The sequence below is a fragment of the Syngnathus leptorhynchus genome, chromosome 5 (assembly GCF_054491065.1).
Source record: "Syngnathus leptorhynchus isolate UIUO chromosome 5, UIUO_Slep, whole genome shotgun sequence".
Taxonomy (NCBI): Eukaryota; Metazoa; Chordata; class Actinopteri; order Syngnathiformes; family Syngnathidae; genus Syngnathus; species Syngnathus leptorhynchus.
This window is the reverse complement of record NC_141199.1, coordinates 10,952,605-10,980,579: the sequence shown is the minus strand read 5'-3', so window position 1 is coordinate 10,980,579 and position 27,975 is coordinate 10,952,605. Positions and strand designations below refer to the sequence as shown.

The 27,975-nt window shown below is 43.2% G+C and overlaps 1 protein-coding gene and 1 non-coding gene across 3 annotated transcripts; one reads left to right on the top strand and one right to left on the bottom strand.

Moving 5' to 3' along the window:
- Positions 1-27: 27 nt before the first annotated feature.
- LOC147056881 (nucleosome-remodeling factor subunit BPTF-like) lies at positions 28-27,041 on the bottom strand. Of its 2 annotated transcripts, none has more exons than XM_085911780.1 (35): positions 26,091-27,041; positions 23,873-24,695; positions 22,081-22,132; positions 21,788-21,956; positions 21,326-21,586; positions 20,351-20,530; positions 20,022-20,191; positions 19,532-19,708; positions 19,267-19,448; positions 18,956-19,087; positions 17,988-18,117; positions 17,469-17,604; positions 17,051-17,353; positions 15,056-16,913; positions 14,494-14,618; positions 14,034-14,162; positions 13,770-13,920; positions 13,637-13,676; positions 13,210-13,435; positions 12,878-13,015; positions 11,162-11,289; positions 10,899-10,992; positions 10,601-10,779; positions 10,162-10,384; positions 9,803-10,083; positions 9,471-9,584; positions 9,111-9,272; positions 8,910-8,992; positions 6,634-6,859; positions 6,236-6,549; positions 5,926-6,099; positions 5,605-5,797; positions 4,732-4,816; positions 3,342-3,528; positions 28-2,532 (listed from the first exon to the last, which is right to left on the bottom strand). In XM_085911780.1, exons 1-35 carry the CDS (start codon positions 26,665-26,667, stop codon positions 2,496-2,498), a joined length of 8,439 nt encoding a protein of 2,812 aa, XP_085767906.1. In that variant the 5' UTR covers positions 26,668-27,041; the 3' UTR covers positions 28-2,495. The 2 variants fall into 2 exon arrangements, with proteins under 2 accessions (XP_085767906.1, XP_085767907.1); XM_085911781.1 differs by lacking the exon at positions 28-2,532 and adding an exon at positions 2,571-3,157.
- Positions 27,042-27,621: 580 nt separating this feature from the next.
- trnas-aga (transfer RNA serine (anticodon AGA)) lies at positions 27,622-27,703 on the top strand. Its single transcript has one exon. It is a non-coding gene; the product is annotated as a tRNA-Ser (tRNA).
- The last annotated feature ends 272 nt before the right edge of the window (positions 27,704-27,975 follow it).

Below are 27,975 nucleotides of genomic sequence, written 5' to 3'. Positions count from 1 at the left end.
CCATATAAAGCAGGTGTCAGAAACAGTTCTTTATTATCTACATTGTAATTGTGTTAAGTAAAAAAAGAAAAAAATCGTTTTAGTAGTTAAAAACATAGAGTGCATTTTCCCTCTACAGTTACATTTCTTTAAACATTATTTAAAAAAAAAAAAAAATCAGAATCATTTGTCGCTTTGAATAAATAATGAAATGCAATGTCAATACAAGATAAGTATTGTGCCGGATCGGTTGTTTCCTTACAAAAAATAATTCTTTACAAGAATTACCACTTTCATTCTACCACTTTCAATATGAAGGGCAACTCCACAAATAAACAGTCGAGTTGACTTCAATTAAAGAGGAAATATTTTTCAAATATACAAGTGGGCTTATAGTTGCTGGTTCAAAGTGTGAAAAATGTAAAGTTTGTTCTCTAGTAAGTCCAAATGTTTACACTCTACAGAATTGGACAGCAGTAAAGAGTGGAAGATTGAATTTTTAATTTTTTTTTTTTCCTTTGTCATACGACTGCTCACCCAGTTCAGGTAAGACAATCTTAAAATACCTTAGAAATGCAGCTAGACTATTTTGTGTAACAAACCCCTACGTTAGAAAGACTCCGGAGTCCCAGCTCGTTGTTTTCTTCCCTCAAATGCAGCCACAGACCGCAGCGTAATTGAGCTGATGAGAGGAAATGTCAACCATCCAATTATTGGGAGTGCTTTGAGCGAGAGTTGAGAGACACATGCGAGCTGACCTCAGGGAAAGTATGTAACAGGAAGCGGATGATAGAAAGAATGGACACAACTTTCCTGGGATGCATTTACAGTACATGTATGTGGGGAACCGTCTCCCAAGGTTAGTATAGTTCCCCCCCCCCCCCGACTTCCTGTCAAGTTTTTGGGAAGTGATGGGGGCGGTGGGTGGAAAGGCATGACCTGTGGGTTAGCAACAACAAATTGACTTGGAAGCGCCACCCCCCCCTCCCAAAATTACTCAAGTGAGGAAGTTTGTTTTCCTAAAACAGTTAAGTGCAATGATGCTAATCCTGCAGAGAAAATATTGACGGGAATGTCGGAGCATGTGACGACTCCAGGGAATTTCGTCAAGACACATTCACGGATGGGATTATCTGATGGACATGAACACTGGGAGACAAAAATGTGAACGATTAACTCCCATATGCCCATTAAGATGATGCTCAGGGGCATTCCAAAATTAGGAAACTAAACAATGTACTCTGGGCCACGTGGATTATGAAGCCTGTACTAAACGGGGATTTTGCCACACGGCAGGACAGTGAATGGCAGAATGGTAACGCGCCTTCAAAAAGGATGCTACTTTAGCGAAATGCTACAAGTTGAGCTTTCTTGAATGAGAATTTAGAAGGATTTTGTACAAAAACTAATATATAGTAAACTGGCGAAAAATCTAAATTCTTTGCTCGCTAGCAAACGTTTTTTCATTTGTTGAACAAAAATAGTTTAGGTGGCAATCCCTCAATAGGAGGATATGATCAAAAATGTTACTTCGATAGAATGTCACAACTAAAAGTGTTCACTGTATTCGATACACAGTACTTTGTAGGTGATGAGAACTGTCTATTTTATGCATCATTATTTAGATTGGTGCAAAATTATTTTGCCTTTACACACAATTTGGAGAAATCAGTGTCTCAACCAATGAGAATTAGTTCACGTCCATCAATCCTCCAATGCAAAAAAAAGTCAACTCAAATAGCACCTCCCACCTAATTTATTAAGTCATTTTGTATATGTAGGTAATCTAATGATTCCAATTTTTAGTTTTCAAAAGCAATAACCATCAAAATTATGAAAACTAATCTTGAAATATCTCAGTCGTGAACAAATTTCACATTTTCAAATGGCCTGATATTCTAAACTGTTGAGGTACCTGTTCATGTTTTTCATTGGACAGTGAGCATTTTTAATCAGTTTTATGAATGCACATTTGAACTTTTTTTCTTTTTGTAAAAATACAATAATTTCCAAACGACATTTCATCTTCAGGTGAAGTGTGTCGCTTTGGATAACATTCATTTTTTCTCTGAAGACTATCCCAGTCGACTTAGGACGAAAGGTACTCCTGACTCCTGACTGGTTGCTAGTTAGTAAGAATATCACATTTGACAATAGTCTGGAATAATGAACAAAGTGCTGCACATTTTGAACTATCCCCTTTGAGATTCGAATCAGAACACAATACCTGATAGAATGACCATTTCTGCAAGCAAAGAGAACCTAAACGGAACTGCTGGTTCACTTCTTTGGCATCTGGATGTTTCCGCTTGCCCACACTGGTCTGAGGGGGGAAATCTCAGTCACCGAGTCCAGCTGTCACCTCAGATGGCTCGACTTCCTTTCCCTTTTCATCTGGAAGTGACCTTGGGTCATGAGACGCAGCACAACTTGGAGCTTGGAAGGTTTAATCAATCAAACGGTCATCCGTATCCTACTTTTATTTTTGTTAAGTTTTTTTTTTTTTTAAGAGGGCACTAAGAGGCAGCTGATTGTAGTTTGTTGTTATGAGACCTACAGAGACGGCAAAGAGAAGGAAAAACAGTTGGTGGTTCCATTTTGTTTTTTTTATTATTAAAAGATTTACAATATGACAAAAATATTTACTAGGGAAAATACAAAAAGATGTATTGGATGCCAGTGGGTCAGACATTTTGATGCAGACCGAGCAGCCATGTTGGTGAAACAGTGTGGGAAGCAACTACATTCGCCTTTGGAAGGACAAAACTACACACGTTTTTGGAAGCTATCTAGAATTATTTTATAGAAGAACAGAGCCAAAATGATCTGTTGGCTAAGAAATGAGGTCAAATGTCTTGTGGCAGTGTGTTGGGGCCTGAACAAATTAAACATATAAATAACTTTGAATTTATGAAGAGAGACATTTTAAGATCGTAGATATTATTTGTATCCAACTTAAAAATCGCCCTCATCTGTTTTCTTATTAAATACAACTGCTCTTGCTTTGCGTTACCAACATGGCTGCCATTCCTTAAATGTAGGATCGGGTTATATGAAGGTTTTGTCTTTTTGTTGCTGTTTTACACCAGTGAAAAAAAAAAAACAGCAACTGCAAATTTTGTGTATTTTTTTTTTTTTTTAAGAGTGACCCTGGCACCCAGGAGTTTGACATCACAATCTGCAAAAGAGACAGAGAGACACAGAGACAATGGAAGGAGTAAATACATGCGGCTGAAGAACATTGCTGTTTCAAAGCAGTGTTTTCCAACCTTTACTGAGGCACGAAGATAACAAGGCCAAGTCACAGATGGGTGACATTTTGATTTCTTTTGTCTGGCAAGAGTCGCTTGTCGCCTTCTTACCTGCTAGCTTTGAAGCCTTTGAGCTTCTGGACGAAGAAGCTCTCCAAAACCTCGGCACACTGGTAGAAGGGCGAGTCGCTGGGGTTGTAGTAGCGGCAGTTGTCAAAGATTTTGGTCATGTCTGCCACAAACTCCGTTAGCCTGACGTACTTGCGCTTCTGTAACCTCTCCTCCATGGTGGAAAGATCTGAGAAAGCAGCATTGAAAAGACATGACCTCAGGGTATTTGCAATGTGATTTCTGGATGCTGAAAAAGAGTTCATGATGGGGATAGTTTATAAAAAGGAAGCGTGCTAATTGGCTTCATATATAACATGCCGGTGGGTGAAACAGCAGCGGGGCTGTGCCTCAAGCACTTCAGACACGGTCACCTCCTCAACCTCTTACCCACCCATCCAGGAATTCAGGCCTGTGCGACTTACAGCAAATATCAAAGGACCTCCTTCTTCCCCATCATTAGATTTCACGAAAAAACCTCCTAAACTTCAGCCCCACCGGCCAAATGTTCTCCCCCCCCCTCCCCAAAACCAACAGGGTCTTTTTCTTGTGGTGGCTGGACTTACAGGAGCAAAGTGTGTGTGGGAGGGCAGTCTCTTTTCCACCGGGAGCCTGGCAGAACCAGTTCGGCTCATTAACGGTTTGTTTGTGTAAACGTTCAAAAAGACCCCGTTGACGCAAGTCTACATTTACATGGCTGGTTTGATCTGAGATGGAGGGCTTCCTCTCTCTGTAGGCCTCCGGGCAACTAGAGGTCTGAATGTTTGAGCTGGTCAGACTGTGTGTCATTTCCAAAAAGCTATAAAGCAGCTAGTGAATGAAAACAAGCGGACAGCCGTATCAGGCTGACAATTTCGACCTTGAGTAAAGAGTCGTTGGATTTTAGTAAAGCCACCTCAATGTGGGATGCTAAAGACAAATACAACAAGGGCTCCTTCAGTTAATCGCGGTCCTACAGCAGCAACGCAATCCAAATTTATACGCAAGTTGGTACATCGTTAATCTAACCACTAACACAGCAGTAAAGTCGGAATTACAGTAAATATTTCTTTTTCGTGAACAACGGTTCCAGGCCATAAATAAAAGACAATTCTCCATGACATCACACTTTCTTCTGGGTGGCAAAAGCAAAAAACATTCTCCGGCTTCACCATGTTATTTGACAATTTTTGTTTTTTTTTGTTCAGGGTGGTTCTAGAAGTCTCTGGCTGGAATGCTTCGAAAAAAGTCAACATTTATAGAGATGGTCACATATGTATTTTGGTGAATAAACAAACATTTCAAGTTTTAGGGAAAATCTTGAAAGTTGGTAGATGAACAAATAGGGATTACAATTTCCCAACGGTAAAGATCCTGACTCACGTTTGCACAAGACGCATGGACACGGACTTACCCATTGGTTCCTTGATAACTTTATAGTAGTCAGGGGCGTCGCTTGTGTCCACCGGCTCTAGGAATGGCCACGCCATTTTGTGTGCCTGCAGAGGCGAGAAGGCCCAGAGTTAAGGGGAAAGACATTCAAGAAATGTTAAATATGTCTGTGAAAGTGACATCCAGAGCATAGAGGTCAACATTGATGTGCCCCTTGAGAAGACATGAGACAGGATGAGAGGAGGAAAGATGCAAGGGGGGGGGGGGGGGTCTGCGAGAAGGCGGCCCTCCAAGTCGTGGCGAGCTATAAGTTGGACACAGAAGGCTTTTGTTTGGTTGCTGTTCCACCCAGGAGGGGCAACAAGGGTGGGTGTTTGGGCCTTTAATGACAATGCAACTTCTACTAACAGAGTTATACTCCATGGAGAATAACCAACCTCTGTATAATATTAACGTGACGCTAGTTAACTTTTACTCCAAAAGCTGATCCCTGTACTAAGTTCGGCCAAAAGATTTGGCACTGTGCGGCTACACAGCGGCATGTGGCTCTTTCATTCCACTGCTGTAACAATATGTGAAAACAAAGACTTAAAAGGGAGGTTTAATCTTTTTTTTTTTTTTTTTTAATTGTGTAATAATGTACTGTACATGACTTAACCACCCAGAATTTCTTTTGATTTCGGCTGCTCAGTACCATAAGGATAAAGGGACAATATGTTGAGTTCATGAATAAAACAAAACTGTAATTTACACCACCACTTTAAGTCTGCAAGTGAAGAGAGACACATTTTCCAGGCACAAGCAATAACCTCCATGTAAACCCGTCGAGCTTGTTAGCATTTTAGTGATACGGCAATGAAGTGTGGCTATTTCAGCTCGCGTCCGTCCCACTGACCGTTAAGGAGCGCAGGACTCTCCGCAGTCCCTCATAGTCTTTATCAGTGAGCGGCGTGAGGACCGTCATGGCGTCCTCTGTCGACTGGCACTGCGGGCACACGTATTCGTCTATGTGGTTGGCTTCGCTCTGCAGGATGCCTACACAGCGACCGTGGTACCAGTTCTGACACCGGTCGCAACCGATGTAGAACCTGAGAGGGGGGGGGAAGAAAACAGCAAGTCATTCTCATGTATTTTTTTCAACACAAAAGACATAACAATCTTTGAAAAAGTATATTCCTAGAATCTCACGCTTTGATGAAGCGGGGACAGTACTCACTGGGATTCATCGTACGGTGTCTGACAGATGCAGTAGAGCTCCTCTTTGGTGCTCTTCCGGCCCTGCTTACACTCCAAACAGATGTAGTCGTCCATATCCTTGGCAACTGTCTCCGTTATTCCGACACAGTCGCCGTGATACCAGTTGGTACACAGGTCGCAGCCGATGTAGAACCTTCACAGGATGAAGTTGATTATCACTGTATGAATACTTAGCCATTTTCTTTTACATCAGACTTCAAGGTGCTTTTTTTTGTAATACAGTAATGCAAATCTGTGACTTCTGCACACAATAAGCAAGGCTCTCATACTTGGTTTCATCATAGGGCGTCTTGCAGATACAGTAGAGTTTGATGTCCTTCTTGGTGTCCTTGATGCTGCTGGTGGTGGAGATCATCTTCTTCTTCTTGGACTTAGCCGATGTGGCACTCTCCCTGTCCTCGTCACGTTTTCTTTTGTGTGTCGAGGTGACGGCGGTGGCGTGGTGTGGTTGAGTGGTTATGTTGTGCGCACGGACTTGAGCGTGTTGTTGGCCGTGAGAGGCGGCGGCAGCCTGGGCAGCTTTCTGTGCCGCCGCTTTCTCCTTCTCCTTCCGCATCCTCCACAGGTCCTTCTTTAGCTCCTCCTGAGGAGCAAAAATATGATAAAATATAATCTATTATGCAGGAAGTCTTTGATCAAACGGACACTTCCCAGGACCGCCGTATACCTGGGCTTCTAGATGGAGCTCTTGATCAAGAAGTGCTCGTTTCTTCAAGATATCATTCTTCAGCATCTCTTTGTGGCGGTAAAGAAGCGATGCGAGCTTGTTGGCATTTGCCAACCTCTTCTTGGACGCCACCATCTCTTCCTTCTTCTTCCTTTTGGCTTCTTGCCTTTCATCTTTGTCGATGCGATCCAGGAGCGACTTCATGACCTGATTGCATACAATCATTCTGTACAGAAACACACAACAGATTAAAAAAAGATAGCTTCAAAAATTCCTTGATGGAGTATACCTACATAAAAAACAGCAGACAGAAGAGGATAGGCCCATTGCGTGGACTAGCATGACTGTTACTCAGAATGAAATAACTGATGAAATAGCATATGCTCTTCTTCTTTGAACCACAAAATTTGAAACTATATCAACAGCACCTCTGTTGGCTGTAACCACAAAGTGCTATCATTTATTTAAATTTGATTAATTCATTCAGTCATTAGGCTCACCGCTCTCGATGAAAACTACACATAGGAGAGGTTTGACAACATTTTAAGTTTTGTCTCTGAACTAAAATGATTCAATTCACACGGTTGTGGTAACCATTTCTTTAAAAGAAATAATAATAGTACAAATAATACAGAATACTTCCCTTGAGATGGACAAGCTCTTGCTTTAAACAACCCCCCCCCCCCAAAAAAAAAGCTTGAATGCTTTAAAACGGTGCCGATCATCATATTGATGTCAAGTCAGTTGTCAGCTCTCCTGTGTTTATTTGCATTTGACTAGTAGGGGAGTGGAGTTGACGGACATACCGAGAAACAGACGGCTTCACTGCTTATGCAAACATAGGAGACAGGAATGGAAGGATGTGTCCTGCCCAAGGATAATTCAAGTTTTCAAGGTTCATTGATTTGTGTTGCCTTTCTTTTATGAAGAAAAAAAGATAAGCTCTCAAACTATTGCATTAAAAAATTGATCGATTTTACAGTAAATGTGGATCACTTACGGCTGCGTCATTTGTATGTTCACTTGTGTCCGCCAACATTCACGGCTAGGGGAGAAAATTGTTGGTTCAAGTGAGCAACACAGCGCCTTGTTGGCTGAGCATTTGTGTGAACGGCACACAAAACGCAGCCGTGGCTGACAGGGTCAAAGACAGGCCAGGAATTGCAGACGATGTGCACGCTGCAAAGGTGACATGAGCAAGGCCCATCCGTGTAGGCAAGCAGGACACCAACATATCCATATGTTTCAAGATAAATACATCTCCTCACATCACTGATAGCAATTTCAGAGAAGGTTTCCCAGCTACAAGCCTCATTACAGCAAACTACTTCAACATGTTGTTCCACATTATTGAACAAATCAGTTTTGTGTATAATGGGGAAAAGGAAACATCTTTTGGTTAATGACAAGCTTGGGGCTAGTTCAGTGCGTCTCAATTATTTTCTGTTGAGAAAATATGTCCTGCCCCCCGCCTCTCCTCATTTACTATAAATAGTATCATTTGTCTCTAAAATTGTAATAAGTGCAGTGAAGGAAAACAAGTGAAAATTGTGTCTGATCCCCAATAAAACATTATTATCGGAGCTTCTGACATTGTTGATTAAAACATCTCATTTAGTGTAAAATGTATTGAAGATTTACGAAAATGAGCAAAAAAAAAAAAACAGGCCAGCTTGAGAATTTGAAATACAGTGTGCGTGTGACCTTCAAGTGACGAAGTGATTAAAAATATGTTTTGCAGGAGAAGCAAAAGGAGGAGGCACGGCAAAATGGATGAAAAATAAGTAGAGACAGACTGCCAACGGAGCTGCCGGGTCAAAGTCACGCTAGTCTGGCTTTGGTGTTTCGGGTCTGTGTGAATGGGCACAGTGTTGACACAAACACGTGCGTGTCAGAGTCAGCGAACGGTCAGGGCATCATCTATCCGCAACGTCAACTTAGAAAGGTGTGGACGATATCTTAACATTACTTGGCATTTTTAAGTCCTACCTGCTAATAGATTTGAAGTAAGAAAGATGAGTTAGCAATCTCATCCACATGAAATATTTTGATCTGGAGGGGCCATGATAGGTCTCCAACTGAAACTCATTATTGAACTGATTGTTGTGTCAACACTTAGTAGGTTAAATGGAGGCCACGAAGCTGTTTGTGGTTCCACACCTAAAATTTTCCCATGTTCTGCAGCACCTCTCAACACTCTGTTGATCTGATCAAGAGAGGAAGAGATACTTATACGCGTCCTCACGCATGCACACACACACAAACACACAGCTAACCTCTGATTCTCTTCTCTCTCCTCAGGTGTCAGAGTCTTCTTCTGTTTCAGATATTCGATGAGAGCGTTCTGCTTCATCACAACCTAAGAAAGAAAGACAACCTGTGGCATCAATTTGGAAGAACATAGCTATTAGGTGGCACCTTGATTTATGAGTTAAATTTCTTCCGGCCCCGGTTGTGATGCCTTCCTGAGCCCACACCTGTTTCTGAATGATGTCCTTCTGGCTGACAGAGTTGAGGGCTTGCTCTTTCTTGGCTTCTGCCGCTTGTTTCTTCTTTTGTTGTTGCTGCTCTCGGAGCTGCTGGATCCTCTGAAGCTGCTCCTGTACGGAAGCGGCCTGGATGGTCACGACGTTCCCAATCTGCAGGGGGGCAAAATTGCGAGATATGAAACTCAACAGGCTGAATTCAATACAACATAAGTAACAAGGATTTTAATGATTGTGCCACTACAACAGGAAAAAACTGCAAGGATTTTTTCCCCACATTTTTCTCATGCAAAATATTTTCCCCATATTCAACATGCAAAAATGTTTGATTTAGCAGGCGGATTGCACTACCTGTCCTCCTTGAGTAGAGGTGTGGCCAGCCTGCTGTATCTGAACAGGAAGCTGCAGTTTAAAGTGCTGTGGTAAAGATGTGCCACTTTGCTGACCTTGCAGCTGGGCCAATACCTAGAGTATCCACAGAAAAGAAACACAAATGTACCAAAATAGTGAGAAGGGATGGGTCTGACCAAACACAACCATGAAAGAAAAAGTTGAATTTCCCATCGGGATTAATTAAGCATAACAATGTCACCGTCCATCGGTCTCTATTGAACACTGTGAAAATCTTGAGGTTCTTGAATGGGAATGGAAGTTTATAATAACAACTCTGTTTGTAATCGTACCTGCACCTGCTGCTGCAGTCCAGACATGATGATTTGCGGGGTTTGCTGCAATTGCAGCTGGGCAGTTCCTCCCTGTGTCGTCACCTGCAGCGAGGTGGGAGATTGAATGGGCATGTGGGCCTGCGTCTGTGGGGGTAACTGGCCTTGTGGGGTGGACGCAGACGGGGTGCTAGTGGGAGCCAGAGGAGTCGCCCCTGGCTGCACTGGGGCAGCTGCCTGTTGAGCAGGCTGGGCTGGCGTTTTTGTGGAGTCAGAGTTAGACTGGCAAGACGGTGTGGTTCCTGTGAAGATTTTCGAAGAGTGGATCGAAGAAAATGTGAGAAACCAAAATGACCATGCAAAAGTGTTTCCGGTCATACCCGTGCTCGGCGCAGGTGTAGCCACTGCAGATGGGGGTGTGAATAAGAAGCGCTGCATTTGACCGTTGGGCAGAGTCGCCTGCATGAGCTGTTGGCCGGGACCCGGAATGACCGTGACTCCGTGAGGTATGACCTGAAGCTGGCCGTTAGTCTGACCTTGACCTTGAATCATAACTGTGAGACCCTGGTGCGAGCCACCAACACCCGAGCCAGCCTGCTGCTTCTGTAAGGAGGCAGAGCAGAGGCACAGTGTTAAGACTAAATCATATTTTAATCACAATCACAATGTCCTGATGATTATCATCAGCTTGCAAGCTTTTACAACCACCATACAGCTGGCAAGATGTAATCTTTGACATAGCACATCCTAACTCTAAGTAACAGTCAGTTTGAAGATTCTGATAACTTTAGTATCATGCAATGAGCAACGCTCACTAACCTGTGTTAGTTGAGCTATCTGTGCGATGGTGAGTTTAACCTGGCCAGATGTTGTTCCAGTAGTAGCAGGGGTGGCTGGGCTCTGGCCAGTAACCGTGGCAACAGGGCTGGCTCCAGAAACTGGAGTTGACACTGTCTGCCCTTGTAAGATCTGACTTACCACTTGTTGGCCAGCCTGACCTAAAAACAAACAGGTGGCATGTTTAGTTTCTGCATTGCAAAAAAAAAAAAAAAAAAAACAACAATGTTAAGATACAGATATTTTAAAACACATAGACAAGCTTCAAACAGCAAATGACCTTGCTGGACCACAAGCGGTGTTCTGAGTATTGTTTTTCCCATAGGTCCGCCTTGCTGGATTGGTGTCCGAATTGTTGTCATTCCAGGCCGGATCTGCTTAACAGGAAGAAAATAAATATTCACTGACAAGCAAAAAAATGACACAGACAAGTTTCACAAAAATCGAGAGGAAAAAAAATACCAATAAGCATAACCCATTGTTGCACGTTATAATGCACATTAATAGCGACACTATTAATTGTGAAAGTGAAGCATAGTGTACCGGTTGTTGGGTGCCAGGAATATTGGGCCTGATGTTCACAGGGGTAGTGCGAGGCAATTTGATAAATGTCTGAGCACCACCCGTAGTACCGGAAGGGATGATACCCAACACCTTCTGTTGCACGGCACCTGATTTTGGAGGCATAGACACAAAAGATCAGAGAGCAGGAAATCACAGAAACGCGAAATGTAAAGAACAAATAAAGTGGAAGGAAAACATTGGTAACACAACGGCACTTAGCACTAATTGTCTTATTCGTCACATGACCCCATCAAATGCCACTATGCTTATGAAAGGAATTAAATCAGGAACTCTTCAGTCCTCCACGGCACCACTTGGGATAAGGGTGCACCCCCATGTTCTGCTACTTAGCACATGACTAGGAAATGTTCACAGTCTAAATATCCCCTTTACAATACAATACTATGAAGCAGCGGCTGCATGCTACAAGTGACAAGTTGTGCATTGACATGGCTCAATGCATTATTTGTGGGCTTCTCTCTTTGCAGGATGGCCAACGTTTGATCGCAGCAACGGTAAATATTGGTGGAGTAGGTCAACAAAATCTTCAAAGTCTTGCTGAAAGCTTACTTGGGTTTCCCCCAACATATCTTGAGCTCCTTCATAAATTATTCACAACCTTCGCCCGACAGAGGCAGCGTTTCATATTTGTCGTGCCAGCACACGTGAGACGCTGATGGCTCAAACAGAAATCATATGAGTAACACTCTCGCTTTCCCTCAGATCCTGCTGTGTGTGTGTGTGCGCGTTTAACCACAACCAGTCAGGTAAACCTTTACATCAAGAGTTTCCCTCTTCAAACAGGGACCTTAAATCTGGTTGCAGGACACGGCAAGTCTCTCCTCTGATCACAGACATCAAACACAGATTTCTATGGACTGGTTGTTTAAGGCGCTTGATGAGTCGGGGCTTAGAAGAGTAAAGCGGTAGACTTTTATTCGAAAAGATGAAGGGGGGGGGAACAAGAAAACTGAAATCCCGCAATAGAGAGTTACCTGTCTGGGAACTAGACCTCAGGGTAAACTTGTTTTTCTGCCTAACTTCCTTAAGCCATTCCAAAACAAACAGGGCGCTCCGCAGTCATGCTGGATAAATAGACATGTCCATTAAATGGTCACACGCCACCTGAAATTAAAGTTTCTCTAAAAAGGTAAGAAAATTACTTACTTTTTTTTTTTTTTTTTTTGCATGAAGACCGAAGTGTTTTATCTACACTGGTGTCTAATATAGTTGTTAAAATACATCCACTTTGAACCTCTACAACTGGTCTTGCTTTGAGCGTGTGGAAATGTGTCATTTGCAACAAATATGAGAATTGGATATTGCAACAATTAGTTGCTGCTCCTTCCAAGCGGCAAATAACCATCCGACAACACAACAGCCTGATATTACCAAAAGTTGAGCCAAATTCTAATTTAGATTCAAAGACCCAGACTTAACGGGTGTACCGCCCCTAAATAATCAAACGAAAATAGCCAAGTTCCATTATATCACTACTTTGCCAATACCCAACCAGACAAGAAGATGACCCATAGCAAAGTACGGTGGTGGGGAGACTGCAATGGCGTTGGTGTGGAAAGGTGTATTCTTAGAAATCTTTGGATTGTGCATAAAAAAAATAATAATAATAATATAAAAATCTGTTTTGCCCCCCTTATCTGCCTCTTGGGTGTAACGTAATAAAAGCGGATGTACCTCCTTGTGACGTTGCCATGTTGACTGTGATAAGCTTGCTGTTGGCTGGAAGAGGCAGCTTGGTGGTCACTACTTTCCCACCCACCGTGGTTCCTGTAATCTGAAACGTGTGCCCACCAGTTGTGGTCACTGTGGTCTCTGTGCAAGCAGACAAAAAAAAAAAAGAAAATCCATGACATTGTCATGACTATACTCACAAGTAGTTAAAGCTACAATGAGCCACATTATTAACGTCCATGATAATGATAACGTCAAGCTTTCTCAGTTTAACAAGCACACTTTTCTGTCACTTTCAACTGAATTCAAAGTTTTGAATGATTTAATTGCAGTACCTGGTGAGTTTTGACTCTGTTTAATCCACGAGGCAAATGACTGCTGGAAGTTCTTAGTCTGCTGGTATTTGACAGGCGTGCCCATCTTTGAGGACAGCACCACCTTGGCGCTGGGAGTTCCCTGGCCTGACAGTGAAGCTACCATGACCTTCGGCGTCACGGCAGGTGTTGCTGGAGTTCCTGTTGGAGTGACCGTGACCGAGCCTGGTTTCTGCTCCTGTCGTTTCTGAAAGCACAACAAATGATATAAGGTCATATATGACAAGAACAGGGCGTTGAGCTGATTAAAATCAATGTAAAACTCCTAAAGAGAGAAAAAAAAAAACCCGGTGCTTATAATGAGGTTAGCTCAAGAGAATGAATGAATGCAATAAATCTCTTGGGTCTGCTCAGTGGGATACAATAACATTGATATTATCCCTCTCACCTTGGCTTGTTCAGCTGCCTGAGCTTTCTCTTTTTCAACCCTAGGTAAAAGAGAGGATCAACATTTGTGATGATTTGTTCATTTGACAGCATTTATTCCACCACTCAATCAAAGCACTCCTTTTGATTCTGACCTCTCCGAGAAAGCTCTGATCTCCCAGAGGTCGAGCTCCTCCTCGGCAACCCAAGTCTCGATCACCACGGGGCCCGTCTGCTTGGGAGGCTCGGGTTTCTTGGGACGCAAGGCACTGGAGCGCAGCCCTTTCCTCTGTGGCGTGTGGGTTTCTAGAATGGTGGAAACCGCACAAGTTATAATTCACTGATGATTCATTCTGTGAATAAACCTTTTTTTTTCTTTCTCGATCTCAAATTATGATAAAAGCGCATACTGTATTAACCTTTTGGGGTCTCGGGTGCTCCAAGGGGGCAGATAATTTTGCGGATGCAGTACTCCGAGCGTATGCCGTAGGGTCCCACGTCGCGCCGTTTGATGATCTCTGTGGTGGTGATTTCTGTGTCTGACGTCTCTGTGGTAATGAGTGGGGATAGGGCTGCGTTGGTATGACGATGAGGAGGAGAGCCCGAAAAATGGAGCAAATGTTCTCCAACATAACACCTGTGTCAGCCACAGGAGATGGATTTTTGTATTTCATTCTGTCTAATGTCTCAACGTAGGAACGCAGGATATATCAAAACTTGACGCATACACACAAACAAACCTTATTTGTGGCTTTCCAGCAATGGTAAAAATCTAGATGAAAAACTCAAAATAAGAGTAATATCATAGAAACACATGATAATGTTTGAGTGCTCTGAGAAAGAATCCTTTATGGGTGGGGTTGGGGTCAGCGAGTCTACCTGTTCGTGTAGTACCGACGGCCGCGGACGGCTTGACGGCCATGTCGTCCCATCTCAAACAGGCCCAGAGCAGTCTGAGCATCAGACTCACACCAGCCAAAGTGTCCACCGTTTGCAAGCGATACCTGCAAAGTTGAACATGACTCATTGAGAACAGACAAACACTGTGCAAAGTTTGCACTTTAGTGAGAATCACTCTCCAATTAGACAGCAAAATGTTAGTGCAAATGCATCGGTCAAAACTTGCACAAGTGACTCAGAAAAGAATTGAAACAAAAGCCTTAAAAAAGTTTAGAACTACATTTTGATAGAAAGTTAACAGCAAACTCCACTCTTGTTTTTTTCTTTCATGAAACTGAAATACTAGATATGAATGCTTTAAAAACTATTACTCAAAATATTGGAAAATAAAGATTTGATTTGACTTGATTTGTTTTTTATTTTACAAAGTACACTTTTTCCTGCGAATAAGAGTGGTACCATTTTTTTTGTCCTCTATGTCAAAGGGTAAAATGAAACGTTCCCAGTGTGTGTGAGAGAGAGAAAGAGAGAAATGACTTACCTCCAAGTGATGCCAAATGTGGGTCTGGGGGAAGGATACGGCCAAATATCCTGAGCCGGCTTGGCGTTGTAGTTAAAGACGGCCACCTCGCGGAATCCCCCCCGCCTTGCCAGGACCTTCAAGTTGTCATGCGGCAACACAAAAATGCTCTTGCGGTTGCTCTTGGTGACAAACTTGCGATAAGAAGGAAGCGCCGTGTCCGAGCGCACTTTCTTGGTGCGGGAGAATTTGCGGAGGCGTACTCGGCCTCTGGTCGAGTCTTCCTGGAATATGTCTGAAGTTACGCCACTGGCGTCGGCTGTTGATTTACTGCCCGAAAGGGTTTTGTCCTTTTGCTGTGCCATGATGTCACTCTGGCTGTCTTCTGACGGACTGGAGGGAGAGATTTTGGTCACGGTCGTTTTGGTCATGGAAGTCAGGGTGGAAACGGCACTTTCTGTTGTCACGGCTGCCTCTCTGGAAACCACTGCGGCGGTTGTTACCGCAGTCTTCAACGGCGTCGCCGTCTCTCGCTCACTGTTCTCGGCAAACTCATCACTTAAACTCGACTCTTCTGCCGAAGGTATAGGTGAGGGTGCCATTCTGATGATCTTGACTACAGGGGTATATTTTAAGTTGTGCTGCAAAGAGCTCGGAGAACAAGTCTCGAACGGATCCGTGCTGTTTTCCAGCTTTGATATCTTCAGAGGAGGATTGTAATCCTGATGCGCTGTCGTTACGTTGCGCTCAAATGTTTCCGCGGGGGTCGGCTCCTTTTCTACGGCATGTATGCTTTTGTTCGTGGGAGTCAAATCTCCATTTACCAAAAGTTTTTGTTCGGTGTTAATTTTCTGTGAAATACCTTTGTCTTCTACTTGACCAATGCTGATCACCTTGGTATTGTTAGTCAGCTCGCCATTATTTGGACTTACCAGGGAGTTACTCAACCCGACATCACTCCCTAAACCATCCTTACCATTTATATGAGGGAGAGGATCAATTGAAACAGGAGAAGTGGGGTCTTCAGCATCTTTGATATTTTGCTGGTTTTCCTCAGGCCCCATACCATTTGTCTCAGTGGCTAGCTCCACTGAGCTTATCGTCTCTGGAATTTGCTGTGACGTATTCTCACTATTTATTTTCTCGGCAACTTTGATAAGCGTCCTTACCGAGTCCTTTTTACTACTCGAGTCCGCGTTAGGTTCCTCAGACCCTATATTTTCGATAACCCCGCCATTGGTTGTGTCTAAACAAGCACTGTCTGTTTGTTGCTCTGAAGAGCAATCTTTTAGCCCCATAGTCCTTTCAATGGACTCAACCTTCAATTCCTGGGACAACATAATGGCTTGGTTTGGTGGTGAAGACGAATCTCTTTCTGCATCTGAACAGCAACTGTCTTTGGGTGTTGAATTAGGAACAGGAGAAAGGCGACCACTTACATCTTCTGTTGTTTTAGAGACGACAGCCTGACCGTCACCTTTTCCAACATTTGCAGATGCACAAGTTTGAAATACACAAGGTTTTTTCTCCTCTTTCGCAGTTTTGCACTCTTTGAGCTGTGCCTGAGCCAGAGCCTGGGGCTTAAGCGGCGAACGTGGTCGTACAGGAGTGCCCAGTGGTGGTGGTGTTGAGGAGGAGGGTGAAAGAGGTGGGGTGGTCTTGGGTTTTGATGCAGACACATGTTGCTTCAATTTCTCTTCAATTGCGTGCTGCTTCACTCGTCGCTCTAGCAGGCTGTCAAGTTTGGAAGACTTGACCTTCTTCTTGTATGCGATGCGGGTGAGGAAGCCCTTACTGACATCCACCACGTCGTAGTTAAAAGGACGAAAAGGGTCATCTGCAGGCTCCTCCTTCACAGGCTCTTCCTTGATACTGGACACTAGAGGAAAAAAGAAGGGACTATCTTAGACCACTTCTAACACGTTCTGTCACACCATTAGTTAGAAAAAGCAATGGTATTGAAATATAGATGGCAAAAATACATTTTTTACAATACTTGAATTGTTATGTCCTTACTTGTGTTATCATCTGCTTTCAGTTTAGTAAACTCCAACTCCATCTTGGATTCCGAGTTGTCGACGGACATTTTTTCAGATGTTTCTGTTTCACACACAGCTTCTTTTTTTTCCTCTTCCATCTTCTCATTAGACTCCATGACTTCATCTAGCGCCTGAATATCCTGGGCAGGTTTCAAAGGTGGAGATGACTCTGTAGCTGTTGGATCACTGCTCAAACTGAAGACTCCCTGAGCTTCAGGTGGATGGACACTGGGTCGTCGACTCAAGTCCAAAAGAGTGCATTTTAAGCCAAGTTTAGCATCTTTGGAAGAGAAAAAAGACCATACATTGAAGCAAAATAAAACTGTTCTCAATCAAATTGATTATCTCATATCTTAATACAATATGGATGCATGCGTGACTTCCCCCCCCCAGACCTTCAAGTTCTTTCCGGTAGTTCGCATTGGTGTTGCCAGGAAGTTTTGGGAGAAACCTCTTGACATAGGTCTTGCTTATCCAACTCCAGCCACCGTAGCCAGTAACACGATACTCCTCGCCTTTCTGTTTCCACACCTTCAAGGAAGACAGAAAGAGCGGGAATGAAGAGGAGGACAAAGTGTCACAGACGAGTCAACGGTGAGGTTATATGGGAGAAAGTAAAAAATTTGTGGAATGAGTATACAAAGACAGCGGGAGAGCGGGAAAAGGGATGTTTGGCTGCTGACCACCAACTGCTGAGGGCACAGCTCCTATGAGAGCTCAACTATCAGTGACGGTCACAAAGGACACAAGAATGTACATATGCCACCATTTAAAAAAAAAAAAAAAAAAGGGTTCACAGTTGAACAACTGAAGTAATTATATTTAGCATGCAAATCAAGTCCAAGACGAAATATTAGTTCCAAAACAACAAATAAAACAAAATTGTAAAACAGGTTCCAATAAATGTTGCCTACCTGGTGTTTAATTGGAAAAGTGTATTTGACCCAAGTAGCCTGTTGCATTGTCTCCTCTTCCTCCAGCTTCCTCTCCCTTTTCTTTATTTTCTCTTTTTCCTCACGCTCCATGGAAGTCATGCGGTTTAACCTAAAAATAGATAAATAAAGTCTTCAATATTATAACATGCATGTGTTTGAAGCCTTCCCAATCCAGTGATAAATAGAAACCTTCAGACAATTTACTGAGATGAAAAATATACACACAGGAGACTTCAACGGGTACACCTAAACAATGTCATGACAAGCACATAAAAGGCTATTTACTGTTAATGACTGTGAACATGTGAGTCTATATACTAAAATGATTACCGTAGAGAGAAGTATTTTTTAAGTGGCAACTATTTGAAGGAAAAAAAAAAGAAGTATTCTTCTAAATATTTTGAGTAACTGGGCAAAATATTAGAAACACCTTTCAGTAGTTGTGGCATTACCTATCTCAATTTGGTGCTGGATTGTTCAAACACACATTTTCCGATTCTAACTCTGAAATGTTGGCTTCTTTAAAAGGGGTGTTGTGTTCAAGCTGTGGTCAGTGAGAGGCATAAGTGGGTGGTACTAGTAGCGGACCTGCAGTCTAAATATTATTTTTCTGCGGCTAGGGTGGGCCTTTTGATGTGATCTGGTCAGGATCACCGACCGCTGCCTGCTGAAATGAATGTCCGACTGACTACACACTTCCTTTGTCCATGCACTGACTATCAATGCTTGTAACTGCAGGAAATCTTTGGTGTTTTGATTGTGATTGAAAGTGTAAAGTGCTGCACTTCATATGAAATGATATCAGTCCGCACAAAAGTCCATTCATTAGATTCCCCCTTAAGGTCTTCGCCCAATCAGCTGTGCCGATAACAATACACTTTTGTCAGAGAACTATTCTGTGCAAGACATGCATGCATAACAAAATGGTGATAGTCTGATATGAGTACCTGGTGTGACCAAGTGAGTCCTTCCAGACTGGCATGGTTGCCACAGGCTTGATGGCACACTCCATGATGGCGAGAGCCAGGGCAAACTCTCTGGCCTTACTGCACATTTGTACCGCTTTGATCCAGTTGGTCCTACAAAAGAAAACATTACATTATTTTTTTTTTTTACATAATTGATCTTTTTGAGTGTGTTTCTCAATAAATGTAAGATGGCATCAGCTTCAAGAGAAACTCTGTACATACTTAGGCAATATGCAGTATGGTGTAGGTTGCTACACGATAGCCACATGATGTTTTGCTCGGATCCATACCTGTGTGAGGCCCAGTTATGGTGCATGAATGGAGACGGAACATTGTTCTCCAGCTGAATGATGGTGAGCCTTATTGTAGAGATGGTGATAAGCTTGGAACCGTGAATGGACCCATTCCACTTGAATTCCCCAGCTGGAGTCATGCAGAACTTGTGCGAGAGATGCCGCCTTTTGTCGTGATCCTAGTGAAGGTGTATTGAAACCATAAGAGAAGCTATGGCAACGTCTAAGTTGTGTTCTGCGAGTACAGCCGTGTACTACTTGCCTCTCTGTGCTGGTGCTTATTGAGGGCGAGGGTGTTTGTGCTGTACTGGTTATGATAGACTCGATATTTGCCCTCCTGACCGAGTTTGAAGTATTGGCAAAGCGTCCCCTTCATCACCACGTCCTTGCTGCGTGTACTGACACGGGTGACATCACCTTGTGCATTCACAACTAGAATCTATAGAGGGAGCAAGATGTATTTTCAGGTGGATAAAAAGTTTGACATATTTAAAGAAACATGCTCAAAATCACATCGTTGCTTCTGCAGTCGTTTGAAAATGACATCACAGTGCCTGAGGGCTCTATTTGCTAATGTCAGATTACCAAACCAAGTCATGATTGGTTGTTGTTTCTTTGGTTTTGCGCAAGTATTAATTATCAGTAGAAAAAAAACATAATTTAATGCAAAATAAATTTGTATCAGATTTTTTAATTAATCAATAGAATAATTCATTCTAAAAACATTCGATTCAGTATCATACATGTCTCACCTCTTTTCCCTCCTTGAAGCCCCTGTTGGCTTCATGAAGGGCAGCAGCAACCTGTTGGCTCTTCATCTGGCTCAACTTGCTCTCTGGGTTCCTCAGGCGGGTCACCATACGAGTTGCAGATGATTTCTTACTACCAAGACACTCGTCGTTGGTGGAATCTTTACCATCTCCTACAAACACAACATGAGTTTCAGTATTAAAGACACAAAGGGCAAGCAATTCACATCGAGAGCCCCCCCCCCCCCCCCCGAGTTTGTAAAAACTTTAACATACAATGAAATTCTCCAGAGAGCCTATTAGAAGAGCACTAAAATGTTATTGTGTCTGACCTGTGTCGTCGAAGCTTGACAGGGATGACTGGGAGGACTTATCAGCCAGATCCGGAGGTTCAGGGCCTCTGGGTGGGACCATGCTGCTATTACTGTTGTCTTCAATCACCTGGTTGGGATGGCTCAAACTTGGGACACCATCGCCACTAACAGCAACACAGTCTGATGATGGGTGTTCTGCTGTAAAAGAAAAAAACACACACACATGGAGTGAAGTAGTTGTTTTGATAACGCTCGTTTTGATTGAAGCAAAATAAACAAGCCGGCCTTGACTGCCATGACTGCACAGTAAAAGGACAAGTGGAGTTGTGGCCACAATACACTCTGAGTTAAGGTTGTGGCTCCCTCTGTTGGCCATTTAGAGCTCATGCAAGTAGTCCATATTTACAGACTAAAACAGAGGTGTCGGTTATTACATAATCCTAAAAGGAATGTAGCATTTTTGGAATATGATTCCATACCATAATCCACATGAACACAGTATTTATTATTAAAACAGCTGAGATTTTAACATGTTGATTTCTTCATTCCTGAAAATAACACATTTATATATTTTTGTACTCCCGCACCGCACGGGACAGAACCTTTTCAGTCTAATTCTAGTGTTACACAATCTTAAATCCTTTAAAGGATGCATTTGTGAATGTTGCAGCGAAAAAGGAAAAAGTAGAATCCACAGAGGAAACCACAACAGTCTGTGTCTACTTATTCATGTCCCGCAGGGCAAATGGGGAATTGAGACCTGGATTAGCAGGCAGAGCTCTCCTGCATTCAGACTACAGTCTATTGGCTCGAGTAGGAACAGCTAATCAGTGCTGCAACCAATGATTATTTTAGTAATTGATGAATCTGTCAATTAATTGATGAAGTGAAAGTAGTTGAAATTGATGAAATTTGTTTAATGTTACTTTTAATTTAATATTTGGAAATGTTTTTCATAGAACTCTGAGACATAATCCCTTGTGGAATAATTACCTTCATTTTTGACATTGTTTTTCTCTTCCACTGCCTCTTCATTGGTCTCCTTGTCCTCCTCTTGGATGGTCTCATCACTGACGCTGACAAGCTGTTGTCCTTCAGGATCAATCATCTTGCCGTCTTCGTTATCATCTTTCTCCACATCAACATCGTCCTTCTCCTGCTCCAGACGAGCTTTAAGGGCTTCCTCGGCCGCCTGCCTTTTCACCTCTTCTAGCTCTTCCTCCTTCTTGGCTCGCAAACGCTCCAGGATCTCCTCTGAAAGAAAAGCAGTGGGAAAATTAACGCATTGCATGATATTGGCTGATTAGCAAAGCATCAAGTCAGTAAATTGAGTTTTTTTTGTTTTGTTTTTTAAACAATTTGTTTCTTCAAATCCACTAATGTATATACATTGGAGTTGTTTCAAATTCTAAATCATAAATCTGCTAAAGAAATAAAAAGATGGGAGCTCATTACCATTGGCAACATTGAGGAAAGACCTGTTGTTGCCTCGAGCTTTGTTGGTTAGTTCCTCCGTGATGTCCATGTGTGTGTGAACCTCGTCACGAATTTCTTCGAGGGCAGCATAGAGGTCGGCTTCCCAATGATCCTTATCCAAGCGCTCGATGAGCTCACCTAGCTGGACCTGGCGCAAACAGAGAGGGAGAAAGACACTTGAGATTTTTCAAGCACGCAAGGCAGTAAACATACTTTAATATGATTGAATAATTGAAGAGAAGACATTTGCGAGGAGAAATAGCTGTCTTTACCTTGGTGCTGTAATACCAGATTGATTTATTTTCCTGCTCGCCATCTTCCTCTCTAAAGGGGATAAAAGGAGGACACACAGGGGATTATTTTTGGAATGACATGGGGAGATATGACACATTAGAAAGAGGTGTGGCCGTGTTCAATTGGGAGAAACATGGAGAAAAAAAATGAAGCTGTGTGTGGTTGCTGTATGTAATGATTATTAATGAATCCGCCTGAGGGTAATGGGTGCGAACTGCAAACAGCAGTCAGCACCAACTTTCTCTTTCAAAGTGTTCTAAATTCTGATTAAACTTGTGGTGCAGTACACTTTTTGATACAATACTGTAATGGCTAAACCACTCTATCAAGAAGGCTGCTGGTTAACACGCAAAGTTGTGTTTTTACTTCTTAACATATCAAACCATAAGATGTTTGAAATACCCCAAACCCGCTTGATGTTTGTATTCCAATTCCTTGAACAAGAAATACAGACAACCATACAATGAAGGGATACTTCCTGCATGAATTTGTAATTAGAAGGGGCATAATACTGTAGCCTCGGCTAAAATATATCAGCCTTGACATGGGTATTCTTGTTGGCCTTCACCTTTACTGAATAAAGACGAGATGAAGATTACACAATACCCATTTCAGCAACTTTTTTCTTAACACGATCCATAATGCCTTATGTCACAGTGGTAATCTCAACTCACATATTACGCCAGTGCCCAAATTGACCAAAATTTTTCTGTGTACGTTATCTGCATGTGCACACAGCCCCCGAGGTTGAAGCCAGGCACCTGCTGGAAGCCACTTTGCTGTGCAGCTCTGAGCAAAAAGATGAGCACGAGGAAAGAGAAAGAAACTACGGTAAAACGTTAAGCCGCCGGGCCATTTAAATCTTGTATTACTCAGGTGATCCGTCCCCAATCAGCGAATGATTTATGAAGTAGGCCCTTGGCTGCTGTGGTGCCAACACACACCACCATCTGAGTCAGTTTAATGACAAGGTGCTATCCTGCTGGCTAGAAGGATGGGTGAGCGCAGGATCTCACTTGAAATCAGAACCAGCCAGAACGGTATTGATTATCAAACTATTGATACAGTTTGTAGGCTGCAGTCGTAATGCATTTTAGGTCAAACAAACATCTTTGCTAGCCTCCTTACCAAAAGAGCACAATTAGAAACTAGAAATGCATGCTTATAGCGTTCTATTGTTTTTATGTTGCAGTGATGCATTTTAAGAAAAAGATAGAGGACTATATTTAAATTTAAACTCGGCCACTGTTACAAATACACAAATTGAAATTGATCAAAATAACAATGTGACCTCTTATCTGAAGACAAAAAAGTCTCTGGTCAATTAATCAATGTATGTGCTTTTTTTTTTTCAACTAATGCACATTGAATCAACACATGTACAAACTACAATGGTTGCTACACTTATTTACATCAGCATGAATGCTAATAAAAAAAAAATCAAACCTCAGAACTGTAATAGAGATGTGCTAACCACTAACCCACTGTGCAGCCTGTTAGGGATGGACCGGTATCATTACCAGGTATTGGGTTAATATGGGTCTAATTTTAAGGTATCAGGTAATGTGGAGATTGCCGATACCAGTCAACGATACTTCAGGCCCAGAAAATTGACATTGACTAAGTCACCCTCCCTCAAAAGTAGTTGTTGCTATGGCAGATTGACACATTGGCAATTCCACATTTCTCCAGACAGATTGAAATTGATTTGTTGTGTGCAATCCTGCGAAGAAAGACATTTCGACATTCGAGGTAAATATACGGACTTACACGACGACGCGGCGGTTCAAGAACCAGTATTTGCGACTGTGCCGGTCATATCCGACCGGCAGCTGGCGAAGGAAGGGTCTGGTTTTCTGTATTTCGGGTATGCAGTCAGCCACACCGGGCACCTTGTGCGCTACGCAAACCTCGCATTGCCACTCGTCCTCCGGCACTTCCTGCAGAGGCGGCTTCACACACTCCAGATGGTAAACGGCCGCACAAGTTTCGCAGCACAGCAGGTCGCCCAGGCGGTGGCACACTCGGCAGTGGTCGTCGTAGGCTACCACACCTTCTGACATGAGCTCTTCCCTGGCGATGTTGGTCGCCAGGAACTGGTCCACTAGAAATTGAAGAACTTTGATTTTGCTCTCCAAGGGTTCAAACGGATAATCCTCTCCTTCCTGGAAAGGGAGAATGTGTCGATATTCCGGGTCACTCTCACAGTATGCCCGTAAAACCTCCGGCCAGGTCATACCGTCCACAAAATAAAGTGTGGAATTGACAGAATCCTTCACGTCGGCCGGTCCGAAGGTGGTGTTGGATGTGTCCTCCTCTCTGAGTATAGCCTTAAGCAGGGCAATGTGGGTCTCTGCCAGGAGCGTGCATTGCTCCTGGCTGGCAACCGCCGCGCAAAAATCCTCAAAACGGAAAGGGGAGAGCCGTAGCACAGTGCCAAAGTTGCGGAGAACCTCGTACACGGCGGATACGTTGAGGAGCTGTGAGGTAGGAACCAAGAGGTCCTCGGAGGACTTGGGAAGCTCCAAGGGGGGAATGTCTTGTGCCTCGAAGATGGGAGACTGCGGTTGCGCCACTCGACTCCTTCGTCGACCTGGAAAGCCGGCAATGAGAAGAACATTTCTTACTGAAAAGGTCAAAATTCAACAATCAAATTAGAGCACATCTGTTTTGAGAACTCCTTATCAGAGGAACTAAGGTCAGGAAACACAAATTACCATAGCACTAATAATCAGTGGGATCAATGCTGGTTAGTATACCTTACAAACGTAATGTAAGCCCTTGAGCTTGGTTATTTATGATTGCTATTGAATGTTTGCAACTTTGGCTCAGTGTAGGAAATAGGCACCGTGTGACATATGGCCAGTGTAGCACTAAGTGGCTCCATTTTAGAGCCATGTGGGTGAAAAACAGAGAGAATGTGCTCAGAAAACAAAGGGTATATTTGTTTCCTCTTGGGATGTCGTCATTTTAGTTTGAACACTTCCAAAACTTGGATACGGAATATTTGTCTCCACACAGAAAAGCCGTGCGCAGATTCGAGCCTCCTATGTTAAAACGGCGGATGCGTTAACCTGGGCCATGGAGTACCTAAGTACGACAAACTATATGGACAAATCATTGAAAGAATTTAAATCCATCCCTCAATTTTCGACATTGCTTATTCTCTTTAGCCTATCTCAATTGACAGACCTTATGAAACTACAGAAGAAGTTCAAAAGTTGAACTTTACATCATCTTGAATTGTCCCAAATCATTGCATGGACGAAATGCTTACCTGAACAAAACTTCCATAAATTGAAGTTTGCCTACTTGATCACTACTCGAGTGGTTGCTACCGTAACGACGTAATAATGAATGGGCTGGCGTCTGCAACAAGTCGGGGGGAAAAAAAGGCGCCTCTCTTCAAAACAAAGAACTGTCAAACTAATTCGGGAGCGAGCTGCAGGACACGTAGCTGAAGTGCGTGCCTTATGAGATTATCATTTTGAAATCCTATGTATGATTGCCGCAACGAATCCTTAACTGACCTATAATTGAGGCATATAATACAGCGAAATATGAAAAAAAAGTTTGATAATTCATAACAATTGAAGATGCAAATATGTTTGATCAAGTTGTATTACAGCTATGATTACCTGAGGGCGAGTGTAGAAACCTAATGAATGAAATGTAATTTGTACGTAGAACACGCTGCAAAATTACTATAAAAAAAACAGTTTTACGGCGGGGTAAAAACGTAATTTCTCTAAGACACGACGAATGTGCAGGATCAGAGACTAAAGTACCTAAACCACGCGAGTCGACTGTAGCGTGGGGCATTTCTTTGCAAAGTGGCAGACAGCAGAGCACACGGTAAACAAAGGCCCGTTTCTCCGTGCAAGCTCCATTTTGGACAATGCGCCTTGCTTTGTATTTAGAGCTCAAAATAAAATGCACTCCAAGAGAGCCAAGTCCCCATGCCGTGCATTTGCAGAAGGACGCGTACCTGGGGTGCTCCCGTGCGAGCCTTGGCTCCTTGTACTACTCTCCGTGCAGTAGCTGGCATCATCATCATCTGGTAGTTCCTCCAGATAGTCCGAGTCGTTTCCAAAGGCCTCTTCTTCTTCTTCAAGATCCGACGAAGGGTTGTCGTTTAAGAGTTCATCTTCCTCCGAGCGGTAGCTTAAATTGTCGTCCTCCTCGTCGCTGTTGTCGTCGTACACCACCTTGGTCGGAGGCCGCCTCACTCCGCCTCTACTGCCGCGGCCGCCTCTCGACCCCCTGCCTCTCCCTCTGCTTCCTCTGCCCCGCGATGCCGCGCTCACCTCAGAGGTGGCGGCTCCAACTTTCTTGCGGCCCCGGGACAAATTAAAGTTCTCTCGGCCTGATATTTCTGTGTCCACCTCAGCGGAACCGATGACACAAGCGGTGTCGGTTAAGCCGCGTCCACGACCCCGTCCTCTGCCCCGTCCTCGTCCTCGCATCCCTCTGCCCCTTCCACTCCGAGAGCCGCGGGTTGGCCCGGGTGAGCCTTCCCGCATCCCCGTTGCTAGTTTAGGCGGCCTTCCTCTTCTACCCCTCATTGTAGGAGAGCGCCTCTTCTGTTCCGCTTCAATCGCGGAGCCGCGAGAGGCCACGCACGACAAAGAAAAACTAGGAAAGGAAACACGAATGGGTCATGCAAAAGTTGCCGCGAAGTTCCCACCAGCGCACGGACCCAATTTTGGCCGCAATGCTTAAAGTGAATAGCCGGTGTCCCGCTCCGGGTCGCCAATCGACGCCATTTTTCTTCTCGGTTCTTTCGTTGAAAACACAGAAGGCCTCAAACCAGCGTCAAGCCAAGTGGAGTTTCCGGGGATTCTACCGGAAGCAAATCTTCCAGACCATCAAAATAAAACTAAAGCAACATCGTGACACAGACTACATTCACGCACAGAAAGTAGTTGACACCATAAAATTCACTTAGACATAAGACTTTGTATCGATTCCACAGAGCCTGTACTCTAAGATTAATCACTCTGCAGTAAAATATAACATTTGACGCATGACGTTGAGGAAGTGCTGTCTTTTTAACTTTCGTGTAACTTGACGCCCACCACGAAGCGCCAATGATTTCGAATCACGTGACTCACTATTCTACAACAACGCAAATTGCATGCTACTTCATAAAACCAGCCGCACTTGTGAACACTACGCTCCCGGTGCTTTTTAAGAGTTGTCCTATTGATTTATGGGAGCAGATCAGCTTGGACAGTAAATGCAGTCGTTGCTTTTATCACAGACATGGCGCCACTGTGGTGAAGGCGAGTGAGCAAGAGGATAATCGTGAATGCGTCGAGCAAGCCACTCGAGCAAGTCGTCATAAAGTTAACCGGACCTGGGAATTGCATACATGCATTCGCTGTCTCGGTAACTTTGATATCACATTTTAATGTGTAATACACGATCTTCAGCAATATCACAAAATTACTGAGTTTTCAGGCCACCGGATCGTTTTATAATGGAAGTATACACGGTTTCAATCTCTTCTCAAACATGTTGTCGTGGCCGAGTGGTTAAGGCGATGGACTAGAAATCCATTGGGGTCTCCCCGCGCAGGTTCGAATCCTGCCGACAACGTATAATATTTTTCTAAACGTACCGAAAGAACCAACAAGGGATTCCTAAATAATTAAATTTGGAAAAGAAACTTCTTAACGTCTAATTTCAAAGTCAATCAATTAAATGAAACTGAAAACTATATACGGTGGACATATCCACCCCAACACTCATTTTACACGCATATTTAGAGATAATTATTTCCAGTTCCATTGCGATGCATTAAGTGTCGTGCAAAACAATAGGCCTACATTCATTTAATATAGTTTGTACAGTTTAAATAAAATGTAAGC